General features: G+C 35.8%; 1 protein-coding gene across 3 annotated transcripts in view; it reads right to left on the bottom strand.

Moving 5' to 3' along the window:
* The window catches only part of LOC139495816 (uncharacterized), a 60,000-nt gene that overhangs the window by 22,342 nt on the left and 16,842 nt on the right, over window positions 1-20,816 (bottom strand). Inside the window, exons 9-16 of one of the 3 annotated variants that reach the window (XM_071284195.1) lie at window positions 17,609-19,012; window positions 15,881-16,510; window positions 13,913-15,046; window positions 12,078-12,419; window positions 8,974-10,755; window positions 8,023-8,364; window positions 6,561-7,280; window positions 192-1,253 (exon numbers count right to left, since the gene is read on the bottom strand). In XM_071284195.1, coding sequence (XP_071140296.1) covers window positions 192-1,253; window positions 6,561-7,280; window positions 8,023-8,364; window positions 8,974-10,755; window positions 12,078-12,419; window positions 13,913-15,046; window positions 15,881-16,510; window positions 17,609-19,012 — 7,416 coding nt within the window. The remainder of the gene's footprint in view (window positions 1-191; window positions 1,254-6,560; window positions 7,281-8,022; window positions 8,365-8,973; window positions 10,756-12,077; window positions 12,420-13,912; window positions 15,047-15,880; window positions 16,511-17,608; window positions 19,013-20,816) is intronic. The other 2 variants (XM_071284196.1, XM_071284197.1) reach the window with 2 other exon arrangements.

The following is a 20,816-nucleotide window of genomic DNA, read 5'->3' as shown; positions in this document are numbered from 1 at the left end:
AACTTTTCTTGTTAACCAGCTATAATGAAATTATCACTAGTAATAACTAATAAACTAACATAATAAGTAAACAATAAAAAAAATAACAAAAGTCCATAATTAGGTTCAAATACAAAAAAAATAGAATGTTTTTGAAAAAAGAGATGCATTATTTTTCATCAAACATAAATACAGTTGAAATAATACCGAACCTTTTTCTCCAGTCATTCCTTTATCTCCTTCGGTTCCCTTCTCCCCTTTCATTCCTTTGTCTCCTTGAGTTCCCACCATTCCTTTGTCACCTTGTGTTCCTTTTTGTCCGGTCATTCCCTTATCACCTTGTGTTCCTTTGTCTCCATCAGTTCCTTTATCGCCTTGTGTGCCTTTATCTCCTGTCATTCCTTTGACGCCTTTCATTCCCTGCATTCCTTTCATACCTTTATATCCCGTCTCTCCCTTCATTCCTTTTTCTCCTTGTTCGCCTTTGTTTCCGGTTTCACCTTTGTCACCGTCTGTTCCTTTATTTCCTGTCATTCCCTTATCTCCTTGTGTTCCTTTGTTTCCTGTAGCACCTTTGTCACCTAGAGTTCCCTTTTCTCCTTTGTCACCATCTGTTCCTTTTGATCCTACCATTCCTTTAACACCTTTCATACCTTGCATTCCTTTCATACCCTTATATCCTTGTTCTCCCTTCATACCTTTAGTTCCTTTATCGCCTTGTGTACCATTTTCTCCTGTTGCTCCTTTATCGCCAGATGTTCCTTTACTACCACCCTCTCCAGGTTGTCCCTTATCTCCGTCAGTACCTTTTTGTCCTTTCATACCTTTTACACCTTTCATTCCTTGCATCCCTTTCATTCCTTTGTAACCTGTCTCTCCCTTCATTCCTTTGGCTCCTTTATCGCCTTGTGTTCCTTTTATCCCTGTCATTCCTTTGTCTCCCATTGTTCCTTTATCGCCATCAGTTCCTTTGTCACCTTGAGTTCCTTTTGACCCTGTCATTCCTTTAACACCTTTCATACCCTGCATACCTTTCATTCCTTTGTAACCTGTCTCTCCTTTCATTCCTTTGGCTCCTTTATCGCCTTGTGTTCCTTTTATCCCTGTCATTCCTTTGTCTCCCATTGTTCCTTTATCGCCATCCGTTCCTTTGTCACCTTGTGTTCCTTTTGACCCTGTCATTCCTTTTACACCTTTCATTCCTTGCATTCCTTTCATTCCTTTGTAACCTGTCTCTCCCTTCATTCCCTTTGCTCCTTTATCTCCCTGTGTTCCTAGCAATGATAAGAAATTCATATGTAATAATGGCTAGATTAATTACATTCACAATGCACGGTGACATATAGATGTTTATTTCAGTGTCCTGCCTTTTGTACTTATTGTTAACTTGTTCTCGTCCTAAACATGTATGACATATTGGCCACTGGACGATAAGCAACCAACAATCAATCAATCTTTTAGTGTAATTAGGTCTCCTGTGGGGAGTTTTATCATTTGCAATCATACCACACCTTCTCATTCTTATATTATCATTCAATGTCTTAATCTGATGAAATTCCCTATCACAATGGTGTGAATAAATGACGAGTTTAAAATGCTATATATCATTAAATAAAGATTACTCTTATTTGTCAACGATGCAATACTTTTTTCTCAACAGACGAGACCATACTAATTACATTAGGGAGCTACAATTAGATTTTTATGAGGAAAGAGGGAAGGGGGGGGGGGGACTAGGATGACAAATTTTGACTTGTATTTTTTCAGTTGTAATCTATGCCCTGCCTTTTTTACATAAATTGTTATTCTGCCTTTGTTTTGTAAAGTTGCTCATCCTGTCTTTTTTTTTCAATTTTCATCCTAGCCACCCACCTTCCATAAAAATAAAATGAAACTCTCTTAGGGCACGACCACTTTGGTGGTTCTCAACACCAAAGCGGAAATAAACGAAAAGCACTGTTTTACAGGACCTTACAAATTAAGCTTCTTTTCCGTCTTTAAATCTTCAAGAGTTGTATATGAGAATAATTACATTAGATGTATGTTTCATTATAATATTTTATTCTGATTGGCTAACTGCACATCACGTGTTATTCCGTAAGCAGTTGCATTGCTCAATACAACTTTTCATTCATGATAACACGTGCTCCAAAAATAAAGTGCACAGGTGAATTAAATAATAAAATATATAAAATTCGTGTTTTCATGATCATAGCTAAACAATGTAATTATAAGTATTGAATGCTTCTTTTTGTAACTTTATAGGGTTGTAAAAGCGTTGACCGCGCTTCATACAAAATGTACTTCGGTCAACGCTTTTACACCCTAATAAATTTACAAAAAGAAGCATTCAATTCTTAAGTAATATTAGTCGTACTTGAATGAATTAAACAAGTATTTGTAACTACAAAGCTAGATTTTTGAACTCCTTAAAGGAGATGTGACATGATTTTTTTAAATTTTTTTTTTTGTAAATAAATATTTATTTATACATAATTACCCCCCAAAAAACCTCGAAAGCAATATAATTATCGTTTAAATGGATAAATAATGAATTTAAATGTATCCAACTGTCGTCCTACTAATTATGCATATTTCTATCCCGGAAGTCACTCAGAACGAGGCTGTGACGTCAGTGGTTACATCAATCATATTTGACTGACGGGTGTATAGGCATAATTAGCGCAATTTCATTTTTGAATATCTTCCAAAAAAACCATGACAGTGATTAAAAATGGTTCTGTGTGCTGCCAGTGGATGCAACAATAAGCATAAGGACAGTTTGATATTATTTTTTTCGTTTTCCGAGTAACCCGCAGGCTAGTCCTAGGAAGAGATAGGACTTCCTACCAAGCACTAGTCATAGACTTTGTTCCGCCCACTTTACAAATGTTTGTTACGATTGTGACCCAGAAGTTAGGAAGAATCTCGAGGGATGTCCTACCATGAAGCCAAAACTCCGTCCAAATGCAGTACCTGACATTCCATTGACACAACCAACAACAGCTGAGCCCAGGCCCCTATACCTACGCAGGGAGCTTATGAGAAGCGGAGAAAGGCCGAATAAAATAAAAAAAAATCTTCGCAATTTTTTTTTGCGTCCCTTTATCAGCTGTTTATAATAATAATTTATAGTTTAGTCATATTTGTGTACAATTGTATAGCCAAATATATCGCAATGTTTAAATTTGGTATTGTGTACCTCACTACCTGTTCACGTGTGCAGGTGTGTACACTGAAATTGGACATAATAAATTAAAAGTCATCAACATCGATCAGAAGTTATAGGTATGCGGCACACGTTCTCTGTAATGCTTGGTTTACCTTTGAAGTTGAAAGCTACAGGTGTCATGCCCCCGGGTGGTGATATATAAGTCATCAGCAATACGCACTATTGCGTAACATGCGTCGAATCTGTGTACATCCATGATCACCTACTGGGTTCACAGGTGAGGTTGGAAATTGTTACGGATATAAATTACGTAATGCATATCTGTTTAACCTGTTTGAATAAACAATAGTCAATACCTAACTGTCGGATATGGGGTTTTACAGAATAGAGAAAAAAGGACTGACAGTGCAGCTTAAAAAAGGGGGCGGATAGAAAAAAATGGGTTTGTGAATTTACTATGTAAAGAATAGAGTATAATAAAAATAAGTAAATAAGCAAAATAAATAGAGAATTAAGGAGAAATGCTTCTGAAGTAAAAAATTAATAAAAAAAAAGCCTGTCAGTCCCCATAACTAATACATAACCTGTAGTTGGTACATAAATTTCTTTCTGAGTTTTCTAATTAAAATTCGGCAGGCATGTATGTGTATTGCAATAAGTTATTAGTATTTACCCTTATTATTTTATTTATTTATTAAAAATCATTTTATTTCTTAATAAAAAATAATTGTGAAGAGATGCCAAGTGATGCTTTTAAAATGACAGACCATTGATGCAAGGTTATTGTGGTGAAAAAATTAAATGCAAAAGGTGACTTGAATGAGAAACAAATATTTTGGCTAGTGGATGTATGCAAGTCTTTATATTGCATAAGACATGAAGCTGAATAACATAGTTTTAACTTAAATAATGCAAATAAATTCAATTGATACAGACCTGGGAGTAGTAGATAATGTATTAGTACAGACTGAGTTAGTTGAAACATATTTTATTTGCTGAATTAAAGCAAAATGTATTAGACACAAGTAAATCATACTTATAAAGTCTTCTCCATAATACAATATAAAATTACAATTATAACGGTATAATATAATGGACATACATATAAGGCAAACAGTTTATAGAATAATACTAGCTTTCATACGTAAAAAAGAGAAAAAGAAAGTTTGAAAAGTCATATGATATACATATATGACAGTTGTTATCCATTCGTTTGATGTGTTTGGACTTTTGATTTTGCCTTTTGATTTTTGATTTTCCTTTTTGAATTTTCCTCGGAGTTTAGTATTTTTGTGTTTATACTTTTTCTTTATACATGTATGACCATTTTATGAAATTTTGAACATGTTTGAAAATTTGAATATTTTGTTCATTCATCCATGTGTCCGCAAATTAATAGTTTTGTATCTAAAACAATGCTTTCAGATAGCCAGTTAAGATTATTGAATACGGTTTTTCTACATGATGTGTATTTTGGACAAACAAAAACGTAATGGTAGACATCCTCAATTTCTGACCCACAATGACAAGAAGGATCATTTATAATATTAGCTCTAAATAGATCATTGTTTAAGAATGAAGGGGAACATCTCAATTGCGTTATTGGGCCGTACAAATGAAACCTTTCAATTTTACATAATGGCCTATCGTTTTTTTAAATTTCTGTTATGCATTACTGCTCTCTGTTTTCTGTCGTGTGGATAGTCCTGAAACCAATTCAATAAGTTTTCGTCGATACCATAAGCTTTCATTTTACATATAAGGCCCCTATGCGAAACTTTGTCGAAGTTAGAGACTAGTCACAAAATACAAAACAATTTATAGACTGAAGATATACCACACAGAAAAAATATCAAACAAAATAAGTCAGTACTCGATAGAACATTTTCAATGGGATTATTATGGAGGAGAAAAAGACATATGGATATATTTTACTGTTTTAAACTTCTTAAAATATTACTTTTAATACCCCTACCCCCTGTTATGTCATACTTATTACACATTTATTGGTGACAGCTTTAGTAATTCAAATTTTACACCCGTCATACTTGGTAAGGTGATAGGTAATTTATGACGGTTGTTGATAATTGTTTTTAAATTATAAGACAATGATCTTGAAATATTTTATTTTATTATATTTATTCATTTGCTAGTTTAGGAAATTTTTCATGAAGCTTGATTAATGAAAAAAATATTAAATTTTAATCATGCAAATAACTGACGCAAAAATGAAGCCATTTATAGATACGAAGCCACTTTGGCATGTTATTTTTATAACAATTATTTAATTATTGATATCTATTGAATAATTTTTAGTAACAAAGTTACTTCATATATAATAAATCAAGAATTTTGTATTTTTCTAAATTATTTTTTTCTTGTTAGTAGAAAAACAATTTCGAAAATAAATTGTGACTTTTTGTACTGTGACTTTTTGTCCGTGACTTTTTTGCTGTGACTTTTTGTCCTGTGACCTTTGTCCTACATTCTTTATGACCTGTCTTTTTCTCTTATTAAATGTAATTCAATAACCTGTTTAACTCAAACATTTTTAAGAAATGTATCTTTATTTTTGGTGAAATTATTATTGATATATTATATCGGCATTGCTTGAAAGATCGTCAATGTCGGATGACGAATTTATATCTTCTACTTGATTTTTTCTACAAGTAACGGCTCAAACTGATACGGTCGAATATCTAAAGTTTGAGAGTTGCCTTGAAAACTGATGTTAACACTGACCATTGTTTAATTATGCAGAAATATGATCGACTTCGTCCTTATTGAGACATTTTCTCGGCTTGTATCCACTGACGTCATCACGATCACGTGACCAGTATCTCATTAAAAATCAAAGATTACGACAAGCGCTGAATTCTTTGACCATTAAAAGGCCGTTAAATGAGGTTTTGACAAGAAAAAATTATTACAATACGTTTTTTTTTACCAATTTTTATTAATTAATAAAAAAAAAAAAAAAAAAAAAATTGTGTCACGTCTCCTTTAAAGAAGATATAAAACCATGGTGTTTCTTCGACAGATATGGATATTGTTGAATGAAAAATTGAAAGAATGTATATGGTCTATTATTGCATGACACACAACCTCTACATGAACATAGTGAATCCTATTAATACGAAAAGATTCCTTTTATAATTGTTCTTACTCTAAAAGTCACAGTATGGCATTTGAGAAGTTTAAGGTTAACATCTGCATTCAAGATGTCAACCATCGGTTAAAACGCATTTTTTAAAAACCTTAGACAACTCGACTTTTATGAACTGAGTATTGGGGTAATGTTAACATATTAAAGAGAATAAAAAGCATAGAAATCTGAAAAGAACTGGCATAGTTTGTCAGACAATCTCATTGTAACATACAAATAATAAAATTGATTCTTAATATGTACCTGTACTTCCTTTATCTCCTTGTGTTCCTGGCATTCCTTTGTCTCCTTGTGTTCCTTTGTCTCCTGTAGTTCCTTTTGTGCCAGTCATGCCCTTGTCTCCTAGTGTACCTTTATCTCCCTTCATGCCTTTAACTCCTTTCATTCCTTGCATTCCCTTCATTCCTTTGTATCCTGTCTCGCCTTTCATTCCCTTGACACCCTTGTCACCCTGAGTTCCTGACATTCCTTTGTCTCCTTGGGTACCTCCAGCTCCTTTCTCCCCCTTATTACCTGTTATTCCTTTATCTCCTTGTGTTCCTTTTTCGCCGATCATTCCTTTGTCTCCAACAGTTCCCTTTTCTCCCTTTATTCCTTTTACCCCTTTCATTCCCTGCATTCCTTTCATGCCTTTATATCCCGTCTCTCCCTTCATTCCTTTAGGTCCTTCAGCACCTTGTGGTCCTTCCTGTCCCTTATCTCCTTGTGTTCCTTTTTCTCCTGTCATTCCCTTATCTCCTAAGGTTCCTTTTTCGCCGGTCTTTCCTTTGTCTCCCACAGTTCCTTTGTCTCCATCAGTTCCCTTGTCACCATCTGTTCCTTTTGATCCCTTCATTCCTTTTACACCTTTCATTCCCTGCATTCCTTTCATACCTTTATATCCCGTCTCTCCCTTCATTCCTTTAGTTCCTTTATCTCCTTGTGTACCTTTGGTGCCTGTCATTCCTTTGTCTCCTTGCGTTCCTGTGTTAATTAAATGTAAGTTTTTTTTTAAATCCCTTTTCTTAAAGTAGAATTTTTAATATAAAAACGTATATATAACTAGATGCAAAAAGTTTGTATTTGACAGTTCAACGCTGCTGGCCTAAAATTATGAAATAATGCTGTTTATTAGTTTTGGGAAAAACTGTAACGACTATGCTTGTTAAAACATCGCACAATTCACAAAAGATAAGAAAGCATGCAAAACAGATATTAAAACTAATACTCGGCTTTAAAATAAGAGAGTAATCAATGGAGAACCAGCCACATCTCTTAACTAAGAGCTTCAATGTATAATAGTATTCATATCCGTTGGTTTTCCCGTTTGAATGGTTTTACACTAGTAATTTTGGGTCCCTTAAAAGCTTGTTGTTCGGTGTGAGCCAAGGCTCCGCGTTGAAAGCCGTACTTTGACCTATAATGGTTTACTTTTTTTTAAATTGTTATTCGGATGGAGAGTTTTGTTATTTGGATGGAGAGTTGTCTCATTGGCACTCACACCACATCTTCCTATATCTATTAATTGGTACATAGGATTGATAGCTTATTCATCTCTCATGTGAAATAAGTGAAAAAAAAATCATCGTGCGTAAATAATGTAGACACTTTTTTCAAGAAGGGCAAAATCATGTTACATGCGCGAATTTACTAGGGCAAGTAGTTTATGATTTAATTCGCGGAATAAATACATTTTAACAGTATTTATCTTTAACAATTTACGTACCTTTGTCTCCTCCATCTCCAGGTGCACCTTTATCACCGAGTGTACCCTTTGCTCCAGTCATCCCTTTGTCACCTAGTGTGCCTTTGTCGCCTTGTGTTCCTTTGTCGCCTTGCGTTCCTTTATCTCCATCAGTTCCTTTGTCACCATCTGTTCCTTTTGATCCCTTCATTCCTTTGACACCTTTCATTCCTTGCATCCCTTTCATTCCTTTATATCCTGTTTCTCCCTTCATTCCTTTGGCTCCTTTATCGCCTTGTGTTCCTTTGTCGCCTATTGTGCCCTTATCACCAGCTGTGCCTTTGTCCCCTTGTGTTCCCTTAGATCCAGTTGCACCCTTGACACCTGTTATTGGTAGAGTGAAGTTGTTACACTGATTTTAAAAATTTTAAAAATACCTTGCGTTAGGACCATGCAATAAAAAGTCAGACTAAAATTTTCAATGAAGTTTTCGTACGAGACAAATGGATGAAAACATCCTATTTCATATAAAACAAATGCCAGTGGATAATATAAGAAAAAGTGAGAAAAAAAAAGTTTACGAAAAACATCATTCATCAAATTAAACAAACGGTTACTTTTAAATGTTTCCGACGGCAAACTTTGTGTTTCATCGCCTAATAAATGGTTCTCTCAATTTACATGGTTAAAATCAAGGTAATATCAATTCCGAAAATATCTTTACGGGTGTTCCTTTGTTGGTTTTCGTGTTCATTCCGTGTGAGAACATGTTCCTTCTAGTGTTCTTTCCTGGTGCTATCTTAATATTTCATATAGTTTTGTTCATTACAACTGGCAAGGAAAAAGTAGAAAATTGAACACGAGGTGGATAATATTAAACTCGATTTGTTTGCTTTCTTTAATCTGTAATGATTAAAGATGATGAAATAACTCATTAACAAATAATCAAAATAATGTTATTAAGTCGGCAAAAACAGTTCATGTAATTCTCACCTTTATCACCATTCGTTCCTTTGTCACCATCTGTTCCTTTTGATCCTACCATTCCTTTGACGCCTTTCATTCCCTGCATTCCTTTCATGCCCTTATATCCCGTCTCTCCTTTCATTCCTTTAGCTCCCTTATCGCCTTGTGTTCCTTTTGTTCCTGTCAATCCTTTATCCCCTTGGGTTCCTTTTGCTCCAGTCATTCCTTTGTCACCTATCGTTCCTTTTTCTCCAGTCATACCCTTGTCACCTTGTGTTCCTTTTTCTCCGGTCATACCCTTGTCTCCATCTGTTCCTTTTGATCCTTTCATCCCTTTGACACCTTTCATTCCCTGCATTCCTTTCATGCCTTTATATCCCGTCTCTCCCTTCATTCCTTTGGCTCCTTGCGTACCGATCATACCCTTATCGCCTTGTGTTCCCTTTGATCCAGTCATTCCTTTATCTCCTTGTGTTCCTTTTGTTCCTGTCATACCTTTATCTCCTAGAGTTCCTTTATCACCGTCTGTGCCTTTCTGACCTTTCATTCCCTTGACACCTTTCATTCCTTGCATTCCCTTCATTCCTTTATATCCCGTCTCTCCTTTCATTCCCTTTGTTCCTTTATCGCCCTGTGTGCCCTTTGCTCCTTTATCTCCATGTGTTCCCTTTTCTCCTGTCATTCCTTTGTCTCCTTGAGTTCCTTTCAAGCCAGTAATTCCTTTATCTCCTTGTGTTCCTTTATCTCCATCAGTTCCTTTGTCACCATGTGTTCCTTTTTCGCCTGCCATGCCTTTAACACCTTTCATTCCCTGCATTCCTTTCATACCTTTATAGCCTGTCTCACCTTTCATTCCCTTTGCACCTTGATCACCTTGCGTTCCCTTCTCTCCTGTCATTCCTTTATCTCCTTGTGTCCCCTTAAATCCAGTAATTCCTTTGTCTCCTTGTGTTCCTTTTTCGCCTGCCATGCCTTTAACACCTTTCATTCCCTGCATTCCTTTCATTCCTTTGTATCCTGTCTCCCCTTTCATTCCTTTTGTACCTTTGTCCCCTTGTGTTCCTTTTTCTCCTGACATTCCTTTATCTCCTTGCGTACCGATCATACCCTTATCACCTTGTGTTCCCTTTGATCCAGTCATTCCTTTATCTCCTTGTGTTCCTTTTGTTCCTGTCATACCTTTATCTCCTAGAGTTCCTTTATCTCCGTCTGTTCCTTTCTGACCTTTCATTCCTTTAACACCTTTCATTCCTTGCATTCCCTTCATTCCTTTATATCCCGTCTCTCCTTTCATTCCCTTTGATCCTTTATCGCCTTGTGTGCCCTTTTCTCCTATATCTCCATGTGTTCCCTTTTCTCCTGTCATTCCCTTATCTCCTAGTGTTCCTTTTTCGCCGGTCATTCCTTTGTCTCCAACAGTTCCCTTTTCTCCCTTCATTCCTTTTACCCCTTTCATTCCCTGTATTCCTTTCATGCCTTTATATCCCGTCTCTCCCTTCATTCCTTTAGGTCCTTCAGCACCTTGTGGTCCTTCCTGTCCCTTATCTCCTTGTGTTCCTTTTTCTCCTGTTATTCCCTTATCTCCTAGTGTTCCCTTTTCGCCGGTCATTCCTTTGTCTCCCACAGTTCCTTTGTCTCCATCAGTTCCCTTGTCGCCAGCTGTTCCTTTTGATCCTTTCATTCCTTTGACGCCTTTCATTCCCTGCATTCCTTTCATTCCTTTATATCCAGTTTCTCCCTTCATTCCTTTAGTTCCCTTATCTCCTTGTGTACCTTTGGTGCCAGTCACTCCTTTGTCTCCCTGCGTACCTGTGTTAAGTAAAACAAAGTTGCTAAAACAAATCTCCCTTTATACAAATAGAATGTTTAATCTAAAAACGTATGTTTACTAGATGCATTATAGACATAGAAAATAGTTTTCTATTGAACTACAAAGTTGTCACGAATCAGAACGTATCGGATAGCAACTATTCATGACTTTGACAGTTCACTTATTGATTTTTTTTATTTATTAGAAAAGTTTTATCGCTACATATCATTCAATTTTATACCAAATGAAATCTCTTGAATTAAGAGGTAGTGTTATTTGCCATTACACATTTCATTTGCTGTTATTGAATACCAATTGTATAGTCGACCACGGATTGTCGGGCACGACCTACGTACCCTTTCGAAAACAAACCTGCGTTCGCCACCCGTTTCCATGTGGTTTGTTCACTCTTACTTTTTTTCTGTAACAGTCAATTTAATTTCATAATTTTAAGAGGGGTTTCTGTGTCCATTTTTGTAATAGTGTAAAAATTATAGGTAGAACTCTTATGAGACTGTTTGAAAGAAAGCTCTAATTCTAATTTGAATTAATTGTGACGTCATCATATGTAGTTGACCATGAACTATACGTCAGTGTGTTCCAGGTATTCTATAGGAGTTATGGGACTATTTTTTGGAAGTATTGTAAGATTCACACGTTGTGAACGCAACTCCACTTAGTTTTTTTGACATACTCTCTTATACATACATGTATGGTACATTAACCATATTGTGACAATTATTCCCCGCGAAAAAGGCTTGTTTTCTTAGGTCATGTTGCCTGTTTTGCTTCGACTTATTGCCGCCCTAGCATCTATCAACAATAATTTATGCAATGCATCCAATAGCTTAACACATATGGAAATTCATATACGGAAATTTGATGAAGACAGCATCTTGTGTGGTGTCTTTTAATTCAATTGTGCACATTTCATATAATGTTACGTAAACAGAAAGCTACTCGATATTTCTTCTTTAAGCATATTTTTTTAAAACACAAAGCTGGCCTAGAAAAACACTATAGTTTTAATTAGCCACCAATTAAGGTGGTACCAAACACTTTGACTAAAATTAACTTGACTCGTTTAATCGATATCTTAATAAAAATGTGATTGACCCCTTTGACAAAAAATATAATAATTTCAAATTATTGAACCACACACTTTATCGGAAAATTTTCATGGGACACACGCAAATTTGTTATCAACTAGAAGTTTGATATTTCCTTAACAGTAGAACGTGATAGAAACGTTCCGCTGATTTATACAGAGTTATCGCCCTATAGCGAAATGTACAACCATAAATCTAAATTTAAAAATTACCTTTATTTCCAGTTTCGCCCTTGTCACCTTTATCACCCTGTGTACCCTTATTTCCTGTCATTCCTTTATCCCCTAGTGTTCCCTTTTCTCCTGTCATTCCTTTATCTCCTTGTGTTCCTTTTAGTCCTGTCATTCCTTTGTCTCCTTGTGTTCCTTTATCTCCAGTAGTTCCTTTGTCTCCATTTGTTCCTTTGTCACCATCTGTTCCCTTCTCTCCTGTCATTCCTTTGACACCTTTCATTCCCTGCATTCCTTTCATGCCTTTATATCCCGTCTCTCCCTTCATTCCTTTGGATCCTTTGTCTCCTTGTGTTCCTTTTGGTCCACCAGCTCCTGTCGCTCCTGTTGGAATCAGTCAGATTTTCAATTCAGACAAAATTATGAATGAACGTATTAGACTTAAATAAGCAGTAGGATGCTGGATTATAATATAACGCATTAATGTTTTATTGAAATTTTACGATACTCGGAAAGAAGATATTGTAAAATGAAACAATAGTATCCAGAACCAAGAATTAAATGACCACATCAAACGACAATAAATAGAACCATGCAAATATTACATGCATGCAGGTTCTCTGACACCATTGCATTATTGATCATTTAAAAAAAAAATGTTATTGTATTTACATGGAAATTATTTCAAAGTTTAAGTGTTGAAAGGAAATCCTCCAAATTGAATGTAATGTTGCACATGCACAAAATTTATTTACAGGGATATTAATAGTATATATACAGAGTACGTTGGCAAATACATTGTATGTAGATTTGATATTAAATGCAATGTTTAGCTAAATAAAATCTATGAACGGTCGACACTGTTTTAAAGTATTGTCTCCTCCATGACAGTCTTGAACATTAAAACTAAATATTAAATAAAATACACTGCTTTTTTCAGAAAAACCAGAGAACTCTTTTTGCAAAAAAACTAGAGTATCCACACTGATATATGTCAACACTTGTATCTAGACCAAATAATTGGACTTTTTGTTTTAACATTGAGCTATAGTCTGAATTATAGTATCTGAAATATCAATAACTCTGTCTAAAAACCAAATAAGGATTTTACGAAACATGGACAGAGAGGTAATTTGAAAAATAATGGTTTCTGTATTTACAGATTAAAGGACCTTTATCCGTTTGATATTTGAATAACATTTGGGGTTATTTGTCTAAAGACCCTAATTATTGTGTCAAGCCTCTTCCGAATTCTAAAACCTTGTAGCAGAAGTTTTTCTAGGATTAAGAGATATTCTCGATTGATAAATTTGTAAAAAAAAAAAAAATTAACGATATCAAACAAATATTCCTTTTAAATTCCCAAAGTGTTTTTTTTTTATCAAACAGATGGACTTATTTTTTTCATTCATAATTAGCTTTAACATACATTATGGGATTATATCTTCTTTTTTTTTTGCATTATTACTTTTTTCAAACTTTCATGGGATCTTACGACACTTGAAAATAATTTGATCAAGATAACGTTATAGCATGTAAAGAAAATAATCGATTGTTTTTATTTTGTCAGCAATTTCCCGAAAAAAAATTTGTTGACTGGAAGCAGCAACGGCGCAAGGCAGACACAGGTTTCCATGGGATCCGTTACGAATTTGGCAAATCTGACTACTCCTTTGGGATATACAAACACTATCAAAAATCTGTCTCTGAGTTATCAAAATTAACACACAAAAAAAACCGGTAAAAATATAATGTGAAACTAGTAATTTTGAAATAATTTTGAATGTAGTTGATCCATTCCAAAATATGCAATATTTTTACCTTTAAGCATGCACGAAAAAATCAATTAAGCTTACATAAGAAATAAAATCAAGTACCTTTATCTCCATCTGTTCCCTTATTTCCTGTCATACCCTTGTCTCCTTGTGTTCCTTTCAAACCAGTCATGCCTTTGTCTCCTTGTGTTCCCTTTTCACCAGTCATTCCTTTATCACCAAGTGTTCCTTTGTCGCCCGTTGTTCCTTTGTCTCCGTCAGTTCCTTTATTTCCTGTCATCCCTTTATCACCCTGTGTTCCTGGTACCCCTTTGTCACCATCTGTTCCTTTTGATCCCTTCATTCCTTTGACTCCTTTCATACCCTGCATTCCTTTCATACCCTTGTAGCCGGTCTCGCCTTTCATTCCTTTTGCTCCTTTATCACCGTGTGTTCCTTTTTCTCCTGTTACCCCTTTATCTCCCAGTGTGCCTTTGTCACCGTCTGTTCCTTTGTCACCGTCGGTTCCCTTGTTTCCTTTCATTCCTTTATCACCTAGTGTTCCTTTGTCGCCCGTTGTTCCTTTGTCTCCGTCAGTTCCTTTATTTCCTGTCATCCCTTTATCACCCTGTGTTCCTGGTACCCCTTTGTCACCATCTGTTCCTTTTGATCCCTTCATTCCTTTAACTCCTTTCATACCCTGCATTCCCTTCATACCCTTGTAGCCTGTCTCTCCCTTCATTCCTTTAATTCCTTTATCACCTTGTGTTCCTTTTTCTCCTGTTTCCCCTTTATCTCCCAGTGTTCCTTTGTCACCGTCTGTTCCTTTGTCACCATTGGTTCCCTTGTTTCCTTTCATTCCTTTAACTCCTTTCATACCCTGCATTCCCTTCATACCCTTGTACCCTGTTTCTCCTTTCATTCCTTTTGCACCTTTATCACCTTGTGTTCCCTTTTCTCCTTTGTCACCATCTGTTCCTTTGGATCCCTTCATTCCTTTAACTCCTTTCATACCCTGCATTCCCTTCATTCCCTTGTATCCAGTTTCTCCTTTCATTCCCTTAGCTCCCTTATCACCTTGTGTTCCCTTTTCTCCTGCTTCCCCTTTATCTCCCAGTGTTCCTTTTGCCCCTGTCATTCCTTTATCGCCTTGTGTTCCCTTATTCCCTGTTTCACCTTTGTCTCCATCAGTACCTTTTTCTCCTTTATCACCTTGTGTTCCTTTTTGTCCCTTGTCCCCTTGTGTACCGTCACCACCTATGAAGAAGCATTTGTTTTATAAGCATATCTTATAGAAACGTTGTTTTAGAGAAAATCAAAACCCTCCAAAATCAAATGCATCAAAAACGAAGACTATTATAACGCCTATCACAGTTAATGTATTATAAACCGATCCGGTTGATTGATTGATTGTTGGTTGCTTAAGGTCCAGTGGTAAATATTTCATACATGTTCAGGACTATAATAAACTGTTTTGTAGTAAGGTCATAATTTATAATGATTAGAAATCAATCCCTTCAAAATGTTTGCAAAAATGTTTTAATAGCTATATGAAAACAAGACACAATGTCCCTCAAGAGCCTTCTCAGAAACTATTGAAAATAAAACGAAAAGATCATTCACGAATTTAAACATCGCAGGATGAAATTCTATTTTTCATTTGCTTAAGCTATGAAATATTACCGATTGTGTGGTTTTTTTTTTGTGTCATCGTGTATATCAGGATCTTTCTTTGGTACTTCTTACTATTTGCCATTTTATTAATCTTAACTAGACAAATATAAGGAACATATCATGTATTCCCGAATAACCGCAACCTTTACAAATCTCTACCTTTCTGCCAAGTTAACAAATCTAGGGATAACGGTTTAACTTAAACAGGATAAGATAATCGTTGGTTTTCTACGTGTTTATTTTTCACTTTCGGTAAATTGTTTTACTTGTTCTAGTTTTTTTTATTGCAACAGTGGAATCTTTTTACCATCTTTCATATTACATGTAGGTCGATCCGTAAATATTAAGATTGCACTGTGTAACACCGAGCTTCCAGACAATAAAAAATATAGATACATAAATCAAAATTTACATTACCTTTATCCCCTTGTGTTCCTTTATCTCCCTGTGTTCCTTTCATTCCCTTAACACCTTTAATTCCTTGCATTCCTTTCATGCCTTTATATCCCGTTTCTCCCTTCATTCCTTTAGTTCCTTTATCTCCTTGTGTTCCTTTCTCTCCTGGCATTCCTTTATCTCCTTGCGTTCCTTTATCTCCATCAGTTCCTTTATCACCATATGTTCCTTTGGATCCCTTCATTCCTTTAACTCCTTTCATACCCTGCATTCCCTTCATTCCCTTGTATCCTGTTTCTCCTTTCATTCCTTTAATTCCTTTATCACCTTGTGTTCCTTTTTCTCCGGTTTCCCCTTTATCTCCAGTGGTTCCTTTATCTCCTGTCGTTCCTTTATCTCCATCGGTTCCCTTGTTTCCTGTCATTCCTTTATCTCCAAGAGTTCCTTTATCTCCTGTCGTTCCTTTATCTCCCTGTGTTCCCTTTGGCCCTGTCATTCCTTTGTCACCTAGAGTTCCCTTTTCTCCTTTGTCACCGTCGGTTCCCTTGTTTCCTTTCATTCCTTTAACTCCTTTCATACCCTGCATTCCCTTCATACCCTTGTATCCAGTTTCTCCTTTCATTCCTTTAGTCCCCTTATCGCCTTGAGTTCCTATTTACAAATCAAATATAAATACAAAATATTTGGTAACTACCAGAATATACCGTTGCTAACAATACTCATTACATTTGTTTTACGATATTCTGTATTGGCTAACATTAAATATTGCACATATGTTTCTATTCATTTGAAATGTTTCAGTCATAAGTTTGTTTTTTCCTTGGTGGCATCTTTATGTTCTTCCAAACTGCCATGTTTTACAAAAAACACAAGGCACAATATAAGCTAAAAGGGCAACCAACTGCGGACAATTTAAATCGAAACTGTAACAGGAAATGTTTACGAAAACACAGAGTTTATAGAGTTGATAAGTTTAACTGAAGTAAGAATATTTGAAGACACAGTAGGAACACTTATTTTGGAAGAATTTTTCACTGAAACAGAATTGACGGCCTTAAACAAAACATGCAGTTCTTTGATAGAAGTTGAACTGTCGTTTTTTCTCTCGATATACTATTACGTCCTATAATTCATCAAACATTTAATATAAAAAAGAAGATGTGGTATGATTGCCAATGAGACAAGTTGAACTCTCTACAATAAGTCCACTTAAGTGGGTAGACCATTTGTCTCGGAGCTAACTCTTAAAATTATATTGTTTTCTAAACAGTCTATCCACTTAAATTATTTAAGAGATAACTGTATTGTATTTGAAGCTTTGCGGACGTCCATCGGTAGTTTTACTGTCGCAAATACCCGTTTACCTGTCTCCACTCAGCGTCGCCAGGTAAACTAAATTTGCGACAGTAAAACAACCGATGGACGTCCGCAAAGCTTCAAATACAATACAGTTATCTCTACTCTAATGCAAAATAAGTTCATAATTAAATTGCAATCATTATTTCAGTGTAAAATTTTCATTAAAGAAAATTCCGCGAAAAGATGTTATCTTCGTTGGACCCTACACTAGGTGACGTCATTGGTATTCCTCCGGCCTCAAACACTAACACCGGGCCTTTTCTGGCTTCTGTGCCGCTTCAGAATGTAATAAAATTTGATAAATCGCATTTCAGTCTAAAACGAAAAAAAATGCCATAATAAATGCACAAAATAGTTTCTAAATCTACAGAATCTAAATTCAAAACTCACCTGGTTGTCCTTTATCTCCATCGGTTCCCTTCTTTCCTGTCATTCCTTTATCTCCTCGAGTTCCTTTGTCTCCTTGTGTTCCTTTGTCTCCTAGTGTTCCTTTGTCGCCTGTCGTTCCCTTGTCACCATGTGTTCCTTTCAATCCTTTGACACCCTTCATTCCTTGCATACCTTTCATGCCTTTGAAGCCAGTTTCACCTTTCATTCCTTTATCTCCTTGAGTTCCTTTGTCTCCTTGTGTTCCTTTGTCTCCTAGTGTTCCTTTGTCGCCCGTCGTTCCCTTGTCACCGTATGTTCCTTTCATTCCTTTGACACCCTTCATTCCTTGCATACCTTTCATGCCTTTGTAGCCTGTTTCTCCTTTCATTCCTTTATCTCCTTGAGTTCCTTTCATGCCTGTCATTCCTTTGTCCCCTTGTGTTCCTTTCTCTCCTGTCATTCCTTTATCTCCTTGCGTTCCTTTGTCTCCATCTGTTCCTTTGTCGCCTTCTGTTCCTTTTGCACCTTTCGTTCCTTTTACACCTTTCATTCCCTGCATTCCTTTCATTCCTTTGTAACCTGTCTCGCCTTTCATTCCTTTCGTCCCCTTATCTCCTTGGGTTCCCTTTGCGCCTTTCATTCCTTTGTCACCTTGCGTTCCCGTTGGACCTTTTGTTCCATCTTCTCCTATTGCTCCTTTGTCGCCAACTGTGCCTTTATTACCAGTCATTCCTTTATCTCCCTCTGTTCCTTTTGATCCCTTCATTCCTTTCACTCCCTTCATTCCCTGCATTCCTTTCATTCCTTTGTAGCCTGTCTCGCCTTTCATTCCTTTCGTTCCTTTATCGCCTAGTGTTCCTTTTTCACCTGTTTCACCTTTATCTCCTTGTGTTCCCTTCTGTCCTGTCATTCCTTTATCTCCATCTGTTCCTTTTGATCCCTTCATTCCGTTGACGCCTTTCATTCCTTGCATTCCTTTCATTCCTTTGAAGCCTGTCTCGCCTTTCATTCCTTTCGTTCCTTTATCGCCTAGTGTTCCCTTTTCACCTGTAACACCTTTATCTCCTTGCGTTCCCTTCTGTCCTGTCATTCCTTTATCTCCATCAGTTCCCTTTTCTCCAGTAATTCCTTTGTCACCGTCTGTTCCTTTTGCACCTTTCATTCCTTTAACACCTTTCATTCCCTGCATTCCTTTCATTCCTTTGTAACCTGTTTCGCCTTTCATTCCTTTTGTTCCCTTATCGCCGTGTGTTCCCTTTTGTCCTGTCATTCCTTTATCTCCTTGTGTTCCCTTTTCACCTTTATCTCCGATAGTACCCTTTTCTCCCGTCATTCCTTTGTCACCTTCTGTTCCCTTCTGTCCTGTCATTCCTTTATCTCCTTGTGTTCCTTTATCACCGACTGTACCATTACCGCCATCATTTCCTTTATAAGTAAAGACGTATTGATGTGACATGTATTACAAGACAAAAATTACATTTACGAGATACATGTATAAGTTGAAATACATATACGTGATGTCTACAGGTTTTAAGTAGCACCTAAATCAGAATCATTGACCGACGATTATTTAATTCAACAAATTTTTACAAATATACAAGGATGATTTTGTTCTGTTTTATTTCATTTTATCTGAAATTTTGTTTCCTAGTCGACAAATACAAGGAGTTGTTTTGTATGTTAATGTGTCAATTTGCCGTTTCAGAATCTAACGCCGTCTGGGTAATATTTTCACATGCTTAAACCAAAACGCCGTGATTTGCTAACAACGTCGCAAACAATTGAAACTCAACCAATGACATATGACTTTGTTTTCATTTTAGGGTACGAACAATGAAGTTAACTATTATAGTCTTTTAGCTTCTGAAACGGCGGATTGGGTTTTAATCCCGATGGGTAATTTTGACTTAAGTCTTGTTTTTAATGGCGCTTAAAGATTTTGTCGTAGAAGATGCCAACCCTGCAAACACATCTGATCCCGATCCTTTCTATTTTTTGTCAGTTGTTCGAGTTTTGTTTTTGTGTTGTTGTTTTTTTAATTAGATTTATCTGTATAGTGCTATCATGAAATGTTTCGTTCCTGTAATAAACTTTGAAATACTTACATAGAACACAGTGATAATGAATATTTACATACACACTCTTTTGCTACATGTAACATATAAAAAAGAAGATGTGGTATGATTGACAATGAGAAACTTTCCACAAGAGACCAAATATTACAGAAATTAAGGGCTATATGTCACCGTGTGGCCTTCAACAATGAGCAAAGTCCATATGCTATAGTCAACTATAAACATGTTTGATGTCGTATACCAATGAGAGACTTGCGGCTATGAATAGCCTGTGTCACTCACCTATGTCAATATGCCTCTTCAACAATAGACGCTCTCAAACGTTGTGGATAAGAATAGAATTCATGACATTTTTTTCTATTTAAAAATTTTCTCTAAAATTTTAGCCCAAACACCAAAAAAGGTTAAAAAAAAATCACCATTTAAGGGCAATAACTCCCATCAAGAGTCTACCATGGATATTGGCTAAATTTGAAATATATACAAAATCTTACTTTGCTGATAATTTTTACTTTTAAAGAGTTTCTATATCTTTTATATTTATCTAAATACTCTAGAGAAACGTGGTAAATGTTACTGCTTAGTGGTAAACATTATCATTGAAGAGCAAGAATTCTTATACAGTGTCGACTAAACATTTCATCCATGTTGACTTCATATCAGATATGAACTTGCTGATCATTTTTTGCTATTTAAAGATAGAAGGCAAAATACTAAGTTTTATATTACGTTCATTATCACTGAACTAGTAAAAAAAATATTTAGGGGCCAGCTGAAGGACGCTTCCGGGTTCGGAAGTTTCTCGCTGCATTTAAAACCCATTAGTGACTTTTGAATTTTGACGCTCTTTGGTTGGGTTGTTATTCTTAATGTCCATTCTCAATTTCAAATGGGCAAAGAGAGATAACTCTGAACAGCATTCGACTGACATTTTCGGCCATTAAACTTATTTGTGTATTAATGAATAAATGTTTGCTGATTCAAGCTTTAAAATTGATCTAAAATTATATTAGGATGCAAAAAAAAAAAAACGCAAATGATTGGTAACAATTGTTATCAAAGGGCAATAACTCAAATAAGGAGTCGTCAGAAAATTTCAACTTTGATCGTCTCTAGGGCTGATCATTTCTGATATTTTAAAATTTTCTGTTTTA

This window comes from Mytilus edulis, chromosome 11 (assembly GCF_963676685.1).
Source record: "Mytilus edulis chromosome 11, xbMytEdul2.2, whole genome shotgun sequence".
Classification (NCBI taxonomy): domain Eukaryota; kingdom Metazoa; phylum Mollusca; class Bivalvia; order Mytilida; family Mytilidae; genus Mytilus; species Mytilus edulis.
Note: the sequence above shows the minus strand (reverse complement) of the source record. Positions and strands in the feature narration are given on the sequence as shown.